The sequence below is a fragment of the Solanum dulcamara genome, chromosome 11 (assembly GCF_947179165.1).
Source record: "Solanum dulcamara chromosome 11, daSolDulc1.2, whole genome shotgun sequence".
NCBI lineage: Eukaryota > Viridiplantae > Streptophyta > Magnoliopsida > Solanales > Solanaceae > Solanum > Solanum dulcamara.
Window position 1 is genome coordinate 46,281,295 of NC_077247.1, and position 20,384 is coordinate 46,301,678.

At 30.7% G+C, this 20,384-nt stretch overlaps 1 protein-coding gene across 1 annotated transcript; it reads right to left on the reverse strand.

Moving 5' to 3' along the window:
• Positions 1–12,195: 12,195 nt before the first annotated feature.
• Positions 12,196–12,933, reverse strand: LOC129872640 (protein DOG1-like 3). Its single transcript, XM_055947573.1, has one exon. The coding sequence runs from the start codon at positions 12,931–12,933 to the stop codon at positions 12,196–12,198; it is 738 nt and encodes a 245-aa protein (XP_055803548.1).
• Positions 12,934–20,384: the final 7,451 nt, after the last annotated feature.

Sequence of the window (20,384 nt, forward strand, 5' to 3'; positions counted from 1 at the left end):
GATAAATTACTACTCATTATGCTGCTGATCAGCTATTTAGGGTTAAAACTACCACCTATTATCCACAACTCACATTGATGGAGCGTGAGAAATAACTGTTCTATTCTCCGTATTATAAAAGGAGTCCTCTCTCTACCAAAACATAGAGTAAGTTCCAGCAAGAAACAAAACTTAGTTCTTTGTTTAAGAACAGAAGACAATCAAGTATTTCCGCCGCTGATATCGGTCAAGAAGAAAACTATGGAGAATTCAGGTATATTTCTTGATTGGCTTATTGTTATAGAATTGTATGTGAAAATCATTAAGGTCTACGATTCTGAAATCTTAATAGCCTAACATGTGGTATCAGAGAAGGGTTTAAGAACTAATGATTTTCCAATTTATGAACCCTAATTATGTGTTTCGAGAATTTGACATACTGTTAAGTGCCATCAAATATTATTGTTTCCGCTTATTTGAATTGAAAGCGATCTTGTGTACCTGTTTACTATTGTCGAATTAATATACCATTAGATGGCAACTTCAAATTGCATTCTGTTTGGTATATGACTATGGCTTGTTTAATGATAACATGTATAAGAGTATGTGAAATAGATGTATGATTCCGTATATGAATCCATGTAAAAGAAATAAATGGATAAATTAGAAAAGATAATGGATTTGGATTTACAGTGAATATGTGATTTATTAGAATCATATTTGAATTACATGTCTATGCTTTTCATGAAAGTAGTATTATTTGGAGTTTTTCCTGATTGTACTTGATGAACTCACAATGCATTTAAATACCTTGAATTTAGTCTACTACACCCACAATATGCTGTGACTACAAAATTTTAAAAAAATTACAGTTTTCGTATCCTTCTTGGAATTATATGTGAGATTAATTAATCACCAAAGTGGTCTAATCTTTGAAGAATTAATTTTAAAATAATGATTAAACTTAAATTCAATTATTCAATTTTTTTATGCTTATAACCGATATAAAATTTATGGATAAATTGAAGTTTTTGGTTATAAGACATTTATAAATCGCCAAAGGTTGATTATTTGTTTATATAATCATCTAACATTGATGAGATGATTTAGATGAATCGTTAATTTATTTATTTATTCAAAGATAATAAATATTATTAATTAATATCTTAAAAATTATTGAATAATAAAATTTTATTTTTAAGCATCATTATGTTTAAAATGGCATGCTAATGTTTCTCCCAAAGGAGGACATCAATATACATTAAAATACATAAACCATTTATGAATCTAATAGTATATTTAAAGTCATAACTCAAAGTATTAACAAATGAACATGTTTTACTTGCAACATTTGCCCTTATTTACACTCTAAATCTGTTACGATTTTTAACTTTCTGAATTTTTTACACTGATGCGAACAGATTAGATTTCATTTCGGAGTTTTAGATCTTGATGTTGCGCTTTACAGCCAACTGCTATTATTGAAATCAGCATTAATGAAGAAAGGTCTTATTATAAGCATTGAAATCAATTTAACAGATTAGGCCTAATGTTCATGCAAATGAATATTGCGGGTTACATTAACACTACTCTTCTCTAAACTATGGAGAATTCAGGCATGTTTCTTGACTGGCTTATTGTTATAGAATTGTATGTGAAAATCATTAAGTTCTACGATGCTGAAATCTTAATAGCCTAACAGAAATATAGATAGGGAATTTTCATAAACAGCAAACAGAGCACGTTAATTAATTAGGTCTCCTTAGCTATATTTTCACTATTTATCATAAATAGCTATATTTTAATTTTCTACGCATTTGTATTTTTGTATTTTTTTCGTAGATTTCAGAGAAAAAATACAAAATTAACTAATTTGTATCAAAATGAATAAATATTAGGAGGAGAGAGATGAGCGAGATCAAGAGAGGGAGGAGAGAGGATTGTATTTTGTATTTATTGTACATTGTATTTTATATTAATTTGATTCATAATTATTTTGTATTATGTATAATTGTATTCGAAATACAATGGATACACCTGTACTCATCCTCTCTTTGATTGGATACAATTGATATATAATATGTTTGACAGAGATATAAAAAAAATACAAATATAATTTTTCAAATACAATTAATATAAAATACAAAAATCTCACATATATTTGATTGAATACAATTGCTACTTCCCTTTAATTGTTTTATAGTTTATCTGGTAGTTTTATTTTATTTGTTTGTTTTTTTTTAATTTTAAATTTTTAAATTTTTATTTTTCTGTCGTTTTGGGACTGGATCCAGCTTATTGGATCGGGTTGTTTTTTTTTTTTGGGGGGGGGGGGGGGTTTAGATATATATATAGAGAGAGGTGGCGAGATCAAGTTTTTTTTATTATTATTATTATTATTATTTTTCTCGTTTTTTGGACTGGATCCAGATCTGATTGTTTCTTTTTATTTTTTTTGGAGAGAGGTAATGAATCAGTGAGAGAGGGATATAGAAAGAGCGAGAGAAAACGAGGAGAGGCAAGGAACAAAGAGAAATTGCTATAAAAACAACATAAAATATTTTTTAAACTATAATTGTTTTTCATAAATATGTTGAGAATTTTACCTAATTCCATAATTTTCCTTCATATATAAGGGCTCAGAGGGGTAGGGTCCTGTAAATCGGAATTCCATATAAATCCGATCCTAAACGGAAGGACAAAGAACAACCGCTCTCCATTTCAATTAATGTTGAACTGCTTGATTGGACTCTCTTATTTTTACTCGTCTTCTTTTACTTTGTTATAATCATATGGTTAATATTTAATTATACTATTATTAAAAAAAATTGAGATTTATGTAATACTTTTTTATCTAATTTTTTATTATTTAAGTTTTAATTTTAAAGATTGATTAAATTGAGTTTGGACAAACGAAATATATAGGAGTATTATTGGATGGATGGATGGATGGAGTAGCAAATAGTCTGACACATTTTTATGACAAGCCCATGAGTTCAATTTTGAATAGTGGGACAAACATTCAATTTTTAGAGAGACTAAATGCTCAATAAATTAGACTTTATGAAAACGATAAACAATCCAAAGTGAAGAAACATATCTGTCTAACACAGACAAAAAAAGAAATAATAATAAAAAATCACCGAACTCAGGGAATTGATTCCTCTGCAGAGCAGAAACTGCTATGAATACACAAGTGGATGCATGTCAATGTAAAGATAAGAACAGCTTACGAATTTGTAGCTTTTTCAAGTAACTTATAAGTACCTAAGTTACTTTGCAAATAATATTTTTGATGTTTGGTCCTTAAGAACATAACAGATATATAGTTTAATCATTTTATGATCATACGTATATATTATATATTCTTGGGTATTTTTATTAATTGAACGGCTATTCAGATTAATTCATCTAAATTAATTTATATATCTATCATAGTTAATTTTAAGTTTTATTCCATCCTTACAATACGTATATCTGGAAGCTAGCTCATCATGTATAATTGAAGGCCTAAAGTAAAATTTTAGTTCGAGGCCTAAAATCTAAATAAACTTCATATGTATTTATTCATAAGATTTTATCAATTCAATGTTGAAAAGCATTTTTTAATTTGTTCCTGGGGCAATTATTATATGAATTGTTAATATAATTCTATAAGTAATAAGTTGACAAATTTTAAACGAAGATAAAAGTTAGAACCATAGAATTTGATTCAAGAAGTTAATGACTTGGTATATCCTGTTGTAATATGTTTGTTGTAAATTGTAATGCTTGAAAACCTAAGAAGAAATAAAAATAATAATTGGAATTCACTTTTTGCAACACTTTTCGACTATTGATTCATATTTTTGACAGTGTAGTACTCTAACTTATCAAACATTCCCAAGATTTGACGAAAGAGAGTGCAAAAGGATTTTTCTTTTTTTAAAAAGACAAATAATGTGAATGTTAGCAAAGAGAATTTAAGAAGACAAAACAGTATTTTCTCGATTTCTTCTATTCGAATGAAGTTAACGGGAATAAAATAATATATATATATATATATATATATATATTTTAAATTTTTATCATAAATAGCTAATTTTTTATTTCACATGTCAATTCCCTTTTATTTCACGAAAATAGTTCTAATACCACTGATAAGGAAAAAGTTTCAAATTTGACCACCAAACTAATTATCATTTTAACTACCAATTAAATATTTATCCTAATCGGCCACCTCCAAACCCTTACTATAGAACATAATCAATCTAATCATTACTATAGGACTTATATTTAAATTTTGACGGTATCTTTCTTTTCACACCGGATCAAATTTCAAGAACCTCACTTTATTTATCAAATTTTGTACAAAAGCAAACTACAACAAATAAAGTGAAGAAAGAAGTAATATATAATCTTTGTTTTTAAGCCAATATTGACCACTTGGAGAAAAAGTCTACAAAATGTGTTGTCAAAACAAGAAACAAGTTGCTCCATCATGTTTTCTGCCGCAGCAAAGGTCATGTGTGTCCTAAACTTGGTTAGAAAACATGAATTATCGAAAAAACACAAACTAAAACTGATATGCGCATCCAGAACTTGAAATGCGTTTAGGTTTGTCCTTTTCCTTCTTTTGTTAGTATTAATAAGTTCAATAAATCTGCAGTCTTGTTATAGATTTATTTATTCAGGCAATAATGGATATACTCATGACAAGCTGCTTGACTCATTCTACTAAACCTGCTCGACATTACTGTTTTTTAGTCCACTTCCAAAGGTGCCAAATATATAGGTGCAACAAATCAAATTTAACAGCTTAAGATGCGTCAAATTAATTAATAGGAAAAGGGTAAAAAGGCCCTTAAACTATATTAAATGAATAAAAATGTCTTTCATTTATAGTTTGATTCAAAAATATCTCTGTTGTCAATACTTTTATCCCAAAATACTCTTATTGTTACTTAATGGGTCAAAAATACCTTTTTTTCCAAATATATATATTATTTATTTAATTTTTGAACACATTTTTTTTCGAATAATTTTTTTTATTAGCAAATATTTATCCTATATTAATTTGGAAAAAAATAAATTATTAAAATACTTCTTATTTTATTATAATTATTTTTTTTATTATCTAAATGAAAATTAATGATGAGTTTACTATGAATTATGATCTTATATATATGACATATATTATCCATTAAAAGGGTATATAAAGTCATTTTATTTTAATTGATAAAAAGATATTGAGAAGAAAAAAATTATTTTTTATATTTTTATTAGTTAAAGTTAGTAATTTTAAAAGAAAATAAGAATAGAGTTTCTTAAAAATAATATTCTTATTAGGAATAAGATGTGTTTAAAAAGAAATTCGACCTATTTAGTAACAATAAGGGTATTTTTGAATCAAACTATTAACAACAACATTTTGGGACCAAAGTATTGTCGGCAAATACATTTTTGGACCAAACTATAAACGAGAGACATTTTTGTTCATTTCACATAATTTAAGGACATTTTTAATCCTTTTAAGTTAATTAATTAATAATAATCACGATGATCTAATCCATCCTTTTTTTATATTGATTGTTTTTAATTAGAAAAATGTAATTAAAGCTAATGTACTTCTCATAAACTCGTAGCTTATGTTCATCTGAAATTTAATTTACATAATTCCCAATCCAAGATTTCAACTATATGTTGGGGTTTGGGTTGGTTTTTTCGTATGTTTAGGTTTGGGTTGCATTTTGGCCAGGAGTGTATCCGAGTGGAGGGGTATGGATTCACGCGTACTCATGCTTCTCGCTTTATACCATAAATAATAATGTTATATTCAGAAGTTTAGTGATGTATCTAAATTCAAAAATTTTAATAATTCAAAAAAAATAATAAATAATGTAATTAGCTATTCACACTATGAAAATAACGTAGATTGCATATTAATTTAATATATGATAAAGGCGCTAAAGCAATGAACCTATTGTTTTTTAATTTAATAATTTTGGACTATTAAAGAGCTAGAGAATTTGGCACATGATATATGCTTCCTAAACTAATTCATTCCAATTAAAAATTTTCCTTTCGTGATTCGCCCAAAAACAAATTCACTATTTTTTTAATTCAATTTATAAAATCATATTTTACACGTGATAATTTATAATTCGTTCACGTTATTTTTTTTTTTAAAAAGCTAAAATTCTAAAATTATTTGTGGAATTTATAATTTGTTTCTTTTTACTTGTCATATTGTTTTTAAAGTCAGATGATATAAACTTTGATTGACATTTTAAAATGTATTTTTTCATCATATTGATATGACAAGAATTGCAATTCATAGTACTTCACATATAACTTTTGAATATCTATATTTTTATTTTAAAATATCAAATTAATGTAATCTAATATATCTTTAAAAATTAGTCAAGTTGACTTTCAAAAAGCACAACATAATAATTAAAAAGGAACAAGAGAGTATCAAATAATTTTTTAAAAGAGAGAGAGAGACAATTTCTTTTATACACTCACTGAAAAGAGAAATGGTAAAATATATTTAAAAAAATTTCTTTTCTTGATATTTCAAAAGTGACAAGTAAAAATAAAAATCAAATTTTAAAATAATGGACAATTAAAAGTGAACAAATGGAGTACGCATTCTGTTTCTTTTTATTTGTCACAATTTCTTTTTTTTTAAAGTCAGATGATATAAACTTTGATTGATATTTTAAAATGTATTTTTTCATCATATTGATATGACAAGAATTGCAATTAATAGTAATTCACATACAGCTTTTGAATATCTACATTTTTATTTTAAAATATCAAATTAATATAATCTAATATAGCTTTGAAAATTAATCAAGTTAACTCTCAAAAAGCACAACATGACAATTAAAAAAACACAAAAAAAATATTAAATCATTTTAAAAAAAAGAAGAGAGAGACAACTTCTTTTATACACTCACTGAAAAAGAGAAATGTGTCTCATAAAATATAACAAAGAGAGCAATAAAATTTTATTGAATGCTTAATTTCCTTCCATTCATATTTTATGATAGCTTTAGCTTTTATATTTAATCCAAAATAAATGATTTTCACATATATAATTAAGAAGGTATTAATTAATTATTTTTTTTCAAATTTATCCTTATTTAGATAAGTGAATTTACACAAAATCAAGAAATCATATACTGAGTTTTAAAAAAAAAATCTGAATAATTTGAGATTTAATATTTTCTAGCTTTTTTAGACATAAAGTTATGAATAATCATTTTACAATCAGAGTTTTTCAATAATTCATTTTTCATTTATTATTATAGATAACCCATTCAATGTTTCGGGAACATTGTTGATTTTAAACAAGATTTTATAAATTTTAATTTTGAAAAACTCTTTCACTGAGACAACTTTTTAGGAATTTTTAACCTTATTCTATAAGCAATGTGCTTATTTGAAAAAAAATTCAAGTCCCTTTATCTAATACTATGTGATTAAGTTATCGAATCTCGAGAGACAGTGACAACCTTGGCTATAGTTGATATTACATAAAATTAGGATTATATTGAACTCCTTGAATATGTCGACCAGAGTATTATTGTTTATTTGTACTACTTCTATAATACTTTCAATTCGGAAAAAAGTCTTTAACTGCTGGAATTAATTGTTAGAAAACTTTATTGAATCACCCAAGATCACAAGTAATTTATTAAACAGAGATATAAATCTGTAATAATGAAAATGGAACTAACCTTATTCCATCACAATAACTTGATTGAAGAAGACAAGATCTTCTAAGTCTTGAATACTGATTTCTTTAATTGTTCTTTTCTGAGATGGAGAGCGAAGAGAAAAAACCATCGTCCTTTTTATTTAGAGATCATATCTATTTAAAGATTATGATGTGTTTTTTCACATGGTACCTTTTCAATAAGTTTTCATCAGATTTAAGAAAAGATTCATGAGTTTTTTAAGTTATTTAAAATAAACCCACATTAATAGATATTTACTTTTAAGGCTTAAAACTTTAATACTTAATTAGATCGAATTTCTTTAATGACAGCATATCTATGTACAAATATATTAATATGTGGAGTCCATAAAATATATAAATTACTAACATTAGCCTATTCTTTTATCTTGACAATGCAAAGAAGAAAATAATTCCTTTTCTATGTTTTGTTCTTGTGGATTGATGAAGTAGGAGTTGTGTCATGACTAGTTAGTTAGAAGGTTGTTATTTGTTTATTGTAACTAATGATTAGTTGTAACTAATTAGTGGTTAGTCAATTAGTTAAATATCTAGTGTACAACTTGCAAGTTAGGCACAAATTAGCTCATGTATATATAATGAAGGATAGGAACATTCTAGCTCTATCTTTACAATTGCAGTTACTAAACCTTCTCTCTAATGGCAGAAGCTCATTGTCTCCTATAGCTAGTTCCTCTTCTCCTTTTCTGTTTTGTTCATCGTTGTCAGATTCTGTTTTCTTTATGGTATCAGAGCTTGTGGTCATTGATATGGTCTAGATTGAGCTATTCGAAGATCGAAATTATCGAAACCAGTGAGAGGAGCAATGGAGGATATTCTAGATAATGAGCTGCCAGAGAAGCTTAATCATAATCATCAATTGTATCTGAATACGACAGACTCTTTCGGAGTGGTACTAATTTCTATTCAATTAACCGGATCTGAGAATTACTCATTCTTGAGTCATTCGATGCGAATCGTCATACTTGGACGCAACAAGTTGGGATTCATCAATGGAACATGAAAGAAGGCTAATTTTGGTACAAACTTGACAGATCTATTAGAACGATGCAATACGATAGTCCTATCATGGATAATGAATTGCGTATCAAAAGAGTTACTAAGTGGAATTGTGTATTCTTCTGATGCAAGCTCTGTATGAAATGATCTGAAAGAGCGTTTTGATAAGGTTGACGACTCAAGAATCTTCCAGCTGTACAGAGAAATTGCAATCACAACTCAAGGTACGAGTAACATTTTTGAGTATTTTACAAAGCTACATTTGCTGTGGGCTGAATTTGATAGCTTAGCCTCTTTTCCTGAATGTAATTGCGAGAAATCACGTGATTTCGAGGAGTTTATGAAGAGACAAAAGTTACTACAATTTTTAATGAGATTGAATGAATCATATGAACAGTCTCAGGATCAGATTTTGATGTTAGTTCTACTTTTATCTATTAATCAAGTTTATTCTATGATGATTGAACGAGAAAGTCAAAGAGTTATAGCCAATGTGACTGGACCATCTATGACTGAGAAAATAACAGCTCTCATGACAAATCGAAAAGGAAATTTCAATAGATTCAAGAAGAACATGGATGTGCAATGTGATTATTGCAAGTTGAAAGATCATTTAAAGATAGATTCCTATAGGTTGCATGGTTATCCTTTAGATTACAAATTTAAAAGGAAATTAGGTAATACTGACACTCCTTATACACGTGATGGAGATCCTAGAAACAATGGATACCAAGTAAAAAAAGAAAAACCTAGAGGAAGAGCATATAATGTGAAGGAAGAGGTTTCTAAATTGTCAGAAGGAACCAGAGGCAAAACACTTGACAATGAGGTTTACAAAGGAGTAGCTTAACCTCACAAATCTCGGGTAATTACAATCAGTTGATGAAGTTGATAGAAGATCCTTATTACTGCAATCGATTGATATAATTTTTGGACAAAGAGCAACAAGGGGAAACCTCCTCAGCAAGCATGGGAAAATTGACAATTGCAGAATCACCTCCAAGTATGGAAGGTAACATTCTTGGATCCAATGTGACTGTAAATGAGGAATCAGGTATTGTTTCGACATCTTGTGTAAAAGATAAAAGAGAGGATTGGATAGTAGACTGTGGAGCTACAAATCATATGACATCTAATAATTGTTGCAAGAAGAACATACTGTTGTTAGTGATAAACAGGTTCATCTACCTAATGGTGAAGGAGTAAATGTAACTCACACTGGTAGTTGAAAAATAATTGATGACCAGAATATAAGTAATGTGTTATATATACCTGACTTTAGGTATAACCTATTGTCAATAGCCAAGATAACCAGGGAGTTGTGTTGTTCAGTCAATTATTTTTCTGAGTTTTGCATATTCCAGGACCTCTCAAGTGGGAAGGTATTGGAGATTGGTAGAGAAAAGAAAGGTCTTTATTTGTTGAAGCACAGAACAAAAGGACAACAAGATAAGCAGTAGCCGATCAGAGGATTGATTGCTACAAAGAATACAATAGATGTTATGTTGTGGCACAGAAGGATGGGCCATGCCTCTATTGGTGCAATGTAGAAACTACTACATATTGATCATATTGCAAATAAGTTTTAGATAAGTGTGAATTGTGTCCTCTTGCTAAACATACTAGAATGTCTTTTCCTGTTAGTGACATCAAGTCTTCTACTGTTTTTGATTTGATGCATTTAGATGTATGGGGTCCTTTTCATGTTTAAACTATTGATGGATATAAATTGTTTTTGACTGTTGTTGATGATCATTCACTTATGACCTGGATATACATGCTCAAACTTAAAAGTGATGTTATAGTAGTGCTTCGAAATTTTATATAGCTGATCCAAACTCAGTTCAATAGGACCATTAAGATATTCAGGTCAGATAATGGATCTGAGTTTGTTAATTTCGAATGTGCACAATTATTTTTGGATAATGGTATAGTGCATCAAAAAAATTGTGTTTACACTTCTCAACAGAATAGAGTTGTTGAGAGAAAGCATAGATACATTTTGGAGTTGGCCAGGGCAATCAAATTTCAAGGAGCTCTTCCTTTGAATTTCTGGGGACATTTTGTTTTTGGGGCTGTTTACATGATGAATAGATTACCTTTAGTTGCCTTAAAAGGCAAAACACCATTTGAGGTATTTCATGGTCACAGAGGTTCTATTAATCATCTTCGAACTTTGTGATGTTTGTGCTATGCTAAGAGGTTGACTTCAGGTGATAAGTTTGAAGCAAGAGCTGTGCCTGCAGTTTACATGGGGTATTCTTCAGTGTCTAAGGGTTATATATTATACAACTTAGTTACTCACTCCTTTTTCTACTTTCATTTTCTTCCTTTCCTTCTCTTCCCTCATTTTCTTTTTGGCTGAATATATAAATCTGATAATTTAACTTGATTTCAACAGGTGATTATGAATTTTAATTTTGAGTGCGCACATTTTATATAAAATTGAATTAGTAGATGTACATATTTTATGTGATACAATACACTTAGAAATATACGAGTATGTGTTTATTTATTCTATTTTATATAAATTTAAATGGCTTCGCAATTTAAATTTGATTATGTAAAATTTAGTGAATATTCTGTTTTCACAATTCTACATATGTTTTTAATTTTCCGATAAAAAAAACTAACTAATTCATCAAATAAAAGCTAGATATTTCTAATTTTTTCTTTTAAATTTGTTAATATAAGTTTCTAACTTTTAGGTTCTTCTAGAATTCTCCAGTTCTACTTATTTTCCTATGGTGTACCTAGAAGGAACTACTTTAGTGTCGAGATCGTAAGGAAGACATTTTTGAGGAATGTTATGGTAATAATTGAAGTTATTTGTTGAAATGATCACTCAATTTAATTTGTCATAGTTGAATATCAAATTCACTTTTATCTTATTTTTCCTTTCAGAAGTCGTAACTTATTTTGTTCATGTGACTTTCTACGACAAACTAGAAATTTAAGAGGCTACGTCTATTCAATCGTGCATCCTCAGGAAAAATATATATTTAGGATTAGTTGAGTTCTAAATAAATTTACGTATTAATTTTAATTTTTAAGCATATTTTTTTTTAAAAAAATAAATAAATTACAATCGGCACGATGTTATTAATAAATAAATATCGATTTATTTTTTTGATTCAAATGACCATGAAAATTAATAAGGTAAATTAGATGATTTTTAAAAGATAAAAGAAAGATACATAACTTTGATAACGAATATTTACTAAAACTTTAACACGTCAGAAAAATTAAAGAAACTCAACTAGTCAACTAATCAGCCTTTTTTTTGATAAATTTTATTATTTTATTGATGAAGTAATGAGTATAAACACCACCTTACACCATTTAGGGCAAAATTCATTTTCTACATTGCCCAATTGATTAAAAAAAAAATCAAAAATAAAATATTTAACACTTTAAACCTTCGTGTCTCCCCTATTTATTACCTGAAGCTACTCTCAAATAGGAACATTTTAGTTTAATGGTCTTTCTCCCCAATTCTTGCCCCATATTTTAAAACAATGCTTCATCCTCTTGGCAGCGGCTAAGTATTCGACGGCTTGAAGCGGTTTAAGTATAGTCTGTACAACTTCCTTCAATGTTTTGATCCTCAGCTCATCAGCTTCTTCCATTACACCCGCCATGCATCGGCTATGTTCATCTAAAGCTTCATCTACATTCCCACACTCATTCTTGATTTTGCTGGCGATCGGCTGGTCCACTATGTTCTCTTGCAAGCTAGCCAATTTTGATGAAAGTTTATCCTCTTCCTTAATCGTCCTGGCTTGCAACGCATCGATCATGTTCATTTGTTTCGATGTCAGCTCACCGAGGTCACCGACCTTTTTCCCTTGAAGAAACTCGGTTAAATGAGATTCGATATCTAAGCCGGAGAGCGCGTACAAGAAACGTATGTAAGCACCGGGTCTGCAGCCACCGATCCATTTAACCGAGTTCTCCAACGGGGTAGCTGACGTGGGCCCAAAGAACGGTGACACGTGGATACGGGCTTGGCGGCTACGTTGGTTAGCATAATCTTGAAAATTTTGTACGGTTTTTTGAATGAGTTGGGTGAGCTGTCGATCATCTTTTTGGCCGTTTCTTGCCTGAGTTGCAGCTTGTTCAAGCTCCGCTACTTCTTCACGTTGCAGAGCCATCCATTCTTCCTCCGTTCGATCACTACTAGTGCTGCGGCTTGAACTACTTGCCATTTTAATTTATTCAATTTATAGTCGATATATATATATATATGCTTAAGTAGAAAAAACACGCTAAATATATAGCCCCATTTACATGCAAAAAAAAAAAGGACGAAATGAGAATGTTTGAGATGGTTTAATTTGTTTGTCCACATGCAACACAAGATAAATTTAACTTTCGTTCCCATCTCATCTATCTTTAAATTATCGGGTTATCATCCTATGCTTATAGGGACAAATATGTCTAATACTATAATCAACATTTTGTTTCTGCTACGCAGGGGTTTGGTTTTGACCCCTCCATGTATGTTGATTGACAAATAATATATTGAGTGGAATATCAATCAAAACCTTAGGTAACAACATCGAAATTATTTACAAAAGATGTGCCAGTCTTATGGAAAGAGCATCTTTTACTGTACAGGGTATCAAATCAGTAATTCAGTTTGAATATCTCAGCACTCACACATACAACCTATAATATAATTATTTTGATCATTAAACTCATTTGTTTTTGTTTTGTATTATCAAAAGTCATCTAATTTTGATTAGTCAAACTTCATAATCGTTTTAATTAAGAAAGAAATATAACTTTCGGTATTTTTTTAACAACATGATAACATTACATTTTAAATAAAAATATGTAAAAAATTAAAATCAACACTTGAATTTATTTCAGAATTGATTATTCGAAAAAGACAACACACATGATGAAGATTTTGCCGCTGAAATCCATTTTAGTAAAGATTTTTTTTTCATTCGATGTTAATAGTCCGTGGAGCTTCGATTAAATCTGAATCACACACTATATGGTCAATTCGAGGGTGACGCTTCCAACATGATTTTTTCTATTCTCAGAACTCAAAATCAAAATCTCTAGTTAAAAGTGAAGTTATTTCACCACTACACCACAACCCACGTTAATATTTTTTTGTAAAGATACAGATACAGAGAATAGTCAAAAGACTGGTCGTCTTCCAAAGGAATTATTTTTTTTCTCAACTCCAAAATAAATGTGTCAAAGTAGTTAATTAGTCTATGTACTTCTGTATATCAATTTTAGTAAAGATACAGATACAGAGAATAGTGAAAAGACTGATCGTCTTCCAAAGGAATTATTTTTTTTCTCAACTCCAAAATAAATGTGTCAAAGTAGTTAATTAGTCTATGTACTCTGTATATCAATTTTAGTAAAGATACAGATACAGAGAATAGTGAAAAGACTGATCGTCTTCCAAAGGAATTATTTTTTTTCGCAACTCCAAAATAAATGTGTCAAAGTAGTTAATTAGTCTATGTACTTCTGTATATCAATTTTAGTAAAGATACAGATACAGAGAATAGTCAAAAGACTTGTCGTCTTCCAAAGGATTTTTTTTTTCTCCACCAAAATAAATGTGTCAACGTAGTTAATTAGTCTATGTGCTTCTCTGCAAGACAAGTGGTACTAAGTCTGGCAGCGGCATCAAAATCAATACAATCGGATCGGGACCGTCAACCAATTGGACTTATCGGTAATTGTAGGAACGGCCGTCCTGGTTCGGTATGTACTGGACTGATATCGGACCGAAATCTCAAGTTCTTTTAATTTTTAATAATTTTAATTAAATTAAAACTTGATTGTTTATAACTGATTTTTTTAAAAAAATATATAACTTATTTAATATTTCTTTTAAAAAATATAACTTAATAAATTAGACTTTTTTTAAAGTTTAAATTATAAACTCTTAGGAGTCGTTTGGTGGGAATGCAAGTTATGCTGAAATTAGTTATTCTGACATTATTTTTTATTAATTATTTGATATGTTGTACTAAAAACAATATCCTTTATATACTTTCTAAAAATAAAGAAAAAATCACACCATATATATATATATTTATATTTACCACTTATAACATTTTATTTACCAATCTTAACATATTTATATTTATTTAAAATTAGTTTAAATGAATCCCTATTTAATTTCTTTAAATTAATTGTTTTTTGTTATGAATATACTACCTTAACAATTAATTAGACGGATAGAGTAAGAAAAATAAAACAGAAGAGAGTGATTGCAGTATGTATTTTTTCTTTCTTCGGATGATCAATTTGTGCCAATTTGATGGCATTTTATAGCCATCAAAGATGAAGAAAAACAAGTGGGTTAGTTGCCCACTTTGAGTGGGCCCCACTAATATAGAATATTATGATAAGTGGACAATCCACTTTCATAATACTCCCCCTTGGATGTCCACGTGTAAAATAAAATTTTACAAAACATAATATACATATTTATCATGAATATCCATAAAGCTTGTGTCTACATATCTGGTAATACGCCTTGATTGCTGCCTCATTAAAAACCTTACCAGGAAAACCCAGTGGGACAAAACCTTGGTTAAGGGAAAAAGAGTGCAGCGCGTATTTTACTCCCCCTGATGAAAACTTCATTTGATATTTTGGAGACGGCGCATTCCAACCTTATGCCTTAGCTTCTCAAAAGTTGATGTTGGTAATGCCTTTGTGAATAAATCTGCAAGATTATCACTTGAACGAACTTGTTGTACATCAATTTCACCGTTCTTCTGAAGATCATGTGTGAAGAATAATTTTGGTGAAATGTGTTTCGTTCTGTCTCCTTTTATGAAGCCACCTTTCAATTGAGCTATACACGCGGCATTGTCTTCGAATATAATTGTGGGTACTTTAACATTATTTTCCAGACCACATCTTTCTTTGATGAACTGTATCATCGATCTCAACCACACACATTCTCTACTTGCTTCATGAATTGCTATTATTTCAGCATGATTTGAAGAAGTAGCAACAATGGACTGTTTTGTAGATCGCCATGATATAGCAGTCCCTCCGTGTGTAAACAGATAACCTGTCTGAGATCGAGCTTTATGTGGGTCTGATAAATAACCTGCATCTGCATAACCAATAAGGTCTGCGTAACCTTTGTTAGTATAAAACAAACCCATATCAATAGTACCCTTCAGGTATCGCAAAATATGTTTGATACCGTTCCAATGCCTTCGCGTTGGGGATGAACTATACCTTGCTAGCAAATTAACAGAAAATGTTATGTCAGGTCTAGTTGCATTAGCAAGATACATAAGTGCACCAATAGCACTGAGATATGGTACTTCAGGACCAAGAATTTCTTCATCCTTTTCTGGAGGTCGAAATTGATCTTTTTCCACTTCAAGTGATCGAACAATCATTGGAGTACTTAATGGATGTGCTTTGTCCATGTAAAATCTTTTTAAGATTTTCTCAGTGTAGGCAGATTGATGGACAAAAACTCCGTCTGCTAAATGTTCAATTTGCAGACCTAGACAAAGTTTTGTCTTTCCAAGGTCTTTCATTTCAAATTCTTTCTTTAGATATTCAATTGCCTTTTGGACCTCTTCAGGGGTTCCAATGAGATTTATGTCATCAACATAAACGGCGAGTATAACAAACTCTGATTCCATTTTCTTAATAAAAACACATGGACAAATGAAATCATTTATATAGCCTTCATTTATCAAGTACTCACTGAGGCGATTATACCACATACGCCCTGATTGTTTTAGACCATATAATGATATTTGGAGTTTTATTGAGTATACTTCCCGAGACTTTTTGCATGTTTCAGGCAATTTTAATCCTTCTGGGATTTTCATGTAAATTTCATTATCAAGTGAACCATAAAGGTAAGCTGCAACCACATCCATTAGGTGTATTTCAAGATTTTTATGTACAGCTAAACTGATGAGATATCGAAATGTTATTCCATTCATAACCGGTGAATATGTTTCTTCATAGTTGACTCCGGGTCTTTGAGAGAATCCTTGTGCAACAAGGCGTGCCTTATATCTTACAATTTCATTTCTCTCATTTCGTTTTCTAACAAAAACCCATTTATAGCCAACTGGTTTTACACCTTCAGGGGTTTGGACTACAGGTCCAAAAACCTCACGTTTAGCAAGTGAGTCTAATTCTGATTGAATTGCCTTTTGCCATTCTGGCCAATCACATCTACGTCGACAATCTTCGACAGATTTAGGTTCAAGACTTTCACTATCTTGCATAAGGTTAATTGCAATATTATATGCAAAAACATTATCAACCGTAATTTTAGATCGATCTAACTTTATCTCATCACCGAAAGAACTTATTGAAATTTCTTCATTCACTTGAGTCTCGGGTTCACTGATTTCTTCAGGAATATCAAGATTACTCAAATCTTGGCCTTCTTTAGGAGGTTCTATTGTAGTATCATCTTTATTATTTCTTACGCTTCTTTTTCTAGGATTTTTATCCTTTGAACCCAACGGTCTACCACGCTTCTGGCGTGTTTGAGATTCAGAAGCTATGATACTTGTAGATGGTCCTTTTGGGACATCAATTCGGATAGGTACATTCACTGCAGGGATATGTGACTTAGTTATCCGTTTCAAATCAGTAAATGCATCTGGCATTTGATTTGCTATTTTCTGTAAGTGGATGATCTTCTGGACCTCCTGCTCACATGTGCGGGTGCGTGGATCAAAATGTGATAGTGATGAAACTTTCCACGCAATTTCTTTTTCTTTTTCGGGTTCCTTTTTCTCTCCCCCTAATGGCGGGAAAATTGTTTCATCAAACCGATAATCTGCAAATCGTGCAGTGAATAAATCTCCAATCAACGGTTCAAGGTATCGAATTATGGAGGGTGAGTCAAACCCAACATATATGCCCAACCTTCGTTGAGGGCCCATTTTTGTACGTTGTGGTGGTGCTACAGGCACGTATACTGCACAACCAAAAATTCTTAAATGGGCTATATTTGGTTCATGACCAAATACTAATTGTGACGGAGAGTATTTATTATAATGTGTCGGTCTTAGACGTACAAGTGCTGCTGCATGTAAAATAGCATGACCCCAAACAGTAATTGGCAATTTTGTTTTCATTAGTAGAGGTCTTGCTATCAATTGTAGGCGCTTTATAAATGACTCTGCAAGGCCATTTTGAGTATGAACATGTGCAACAGGATGTTCAATTTTTATCCCAATTGATAAGCAATAATCATTAAATGCTTGGGATGTAAATTCTCCAGCATTATCAAGGCGAATGGCCTTAATTGGATAATCTGGGAATTGCGCTCTCAATCTTATTATTTGTGCTAACAACTTCGCAAACGCCAGGTTGCGAGATGATAACAGGCACACATGAGACCATCTAGATGATGCATCTATTAGAACCATAAAATATCTAAACAATCCACTTGGTGGATGAATAGGTCCACATATATCTCCATGTATACGCTCTAAAAATCCAGGAGATTCGATGCCAACCTTCAGGGTCGATGGCCTGGCAATTAATTTGCCTTGATAACAAGCAGCACATGAAAATTCATCATTTGTAAGAATCTTCTGGTTTTTTAACGGATGTCCAGTTGAATTTTCAAGAATTCGTCTCATCATTATTGATCCAGGATGACCTATTCGATCATGCCATAGCACAAATATATTTGGATCAGTAAACTTCTGGTTTACGATCATATTTGCTTCAATTGCACTAATTTTTGCATAATATAGGCCAGATGACAGAATTGGTAATTTTTCCAAAATATATTTCTGGCCTGAGACACTCTTGGTTATACCAAGATATTCAATATTCATTTTATTTAATGTCTCAACATGATATCCATTTCTGCGAATATCTTTAAAACTTAACAAGTTTCTTGGGGATTTAGAAGAAAATAGTGCATCTTCTATAACAATTTTTGTCCCCTTAGGTAGAATTTATAGTAGCTCTTCCGGAGCCTTCTATCATTTTTGAATTAGCAGAAATTGTAGTAACATTAGCTTTTCTTCTAAGTAAATTGGAAAAATATTTCTCGTCTTTAAATATAGTATGGGTTGTTCCACTATCAATTACACAAATATCTTCGTGATTTATCATTGATCCAAACAAGATTTGAGGCATTTCCATATTTTCTTCACAAAGAAAGAAAGTAAATATTATAATTAATACATAATTTATTATACAAAGTTTTATTTCATTACATTGAGCTAGAAAAATACAAACATAATATTTAATACATACAACAACAAAGAGAATTATTTAAATATTATCGGGCTTATCAACATTCATATTTACTTCTGGAAAATTAAAGAAATCAGCTACATCTAGATGCATGGGCTCAATATTGTCCTCAGAGATAAAATTTGTCTCTGGATTATTTTCTGCCCTTTTTAACGATGCCTGATATAGCTGAACCAAGCGTTTTGACGACCGGCAAATCCGCGACCAGTGCCCCACACCTCCACATCTATGATATATTGTTTCTGAATTATTCTTCGGTAAAGCTTCTGGCTTTTTACCCTGCCTTTTATATTGCTGGTTATTTCTCGGTACCAGCCGAGCATCATGATTAAAAATTCTTCTTTGACTACGGCCACGACCACGACCACGACTGGGGCCATGGCCTCTTTCTCGTTGGTTATAATTTGCCTGATTCACTTCAGGGAGTGGCAAAGAACCAACGGGCCGACTATCATGATTTTTCATTAATAATTCATTATGGCGTTCAGCAATAAGTAAGTGAGATAATAATTCAGAATATTTTGTAAAGCCTTTTTCGCGATATTGCTGCTGCAGGAGCATATTCGCGGGTGGAAATGTGGAGTATGTTTTTTCAAGTTTATCTTGTTCCGTGATTTCATCTCCGCATAAAGTTAACTGAGCTATAATTCTAAATAAAGCAGAATTATATTCAGTTATATTTTTAAAGTCCATCAATCTCAGATTTAACCAGTCATAACGTGCTTGTGGAAGCATGACCAACTTCAGGTGGTCATACCTTTCTTTTAAATTTTTCCACAATTTCAAGGGATCTTTTAATGTAAGATATTGTAATTTAAGACCCTCGTCAAGATGGTGGCGGAGGAAAATCATAGCTTTTGCACGGTCTTGACTAGATGCCGTGTTATCATCTTTGATGGTGTCTGCCAGACCCATCGATTCAAGATGAATTTCGGCATCTAGTGCCCATGAAGAGTAATCTTTTCCAGAGATATCCAAAGCAACAAATTCAATTTTTGAAATATTTGCCATTTTATGAAAATAAATTTAAATAAAACTCTTACCACTTTTTGTTACCTTGAAAAATTAGCCGGAGCCTCGTGCTGATAACGTGTTATGAATATACTACCTTAACAATTAATTAGACGGATAGAGTAAGAAAAATAAAACAGAAGAGAGTGATTGCAGTATGTATTTTTTCTTTTTTCGGATGATCAATTTGTGCCAATTTGATGGCATTTTATAGCCATCAAAGATGAAGAAAAACAAGTGGGTTAGTTGCCCACTTTGAGTGGGCCCCACTAATATAGAATATTATGATAAGTGGACAATCCACTTTCATAATATTTTTTACATATTAAAAAATTAACGGATTACGGCGCATTAATTATTCTGTAACTACAATCTAGGGATTTCTTTA

Excerpts from the sequence above, each read along its gene's own strand:
- LOC129872640 (XM_055947573.1), bottom strand. The coding sequence starts at position 12,933 with ATGGCAAGTAGTTCAAGCCGCAGCACTAGTAGTGATCGAACGGAGGAA.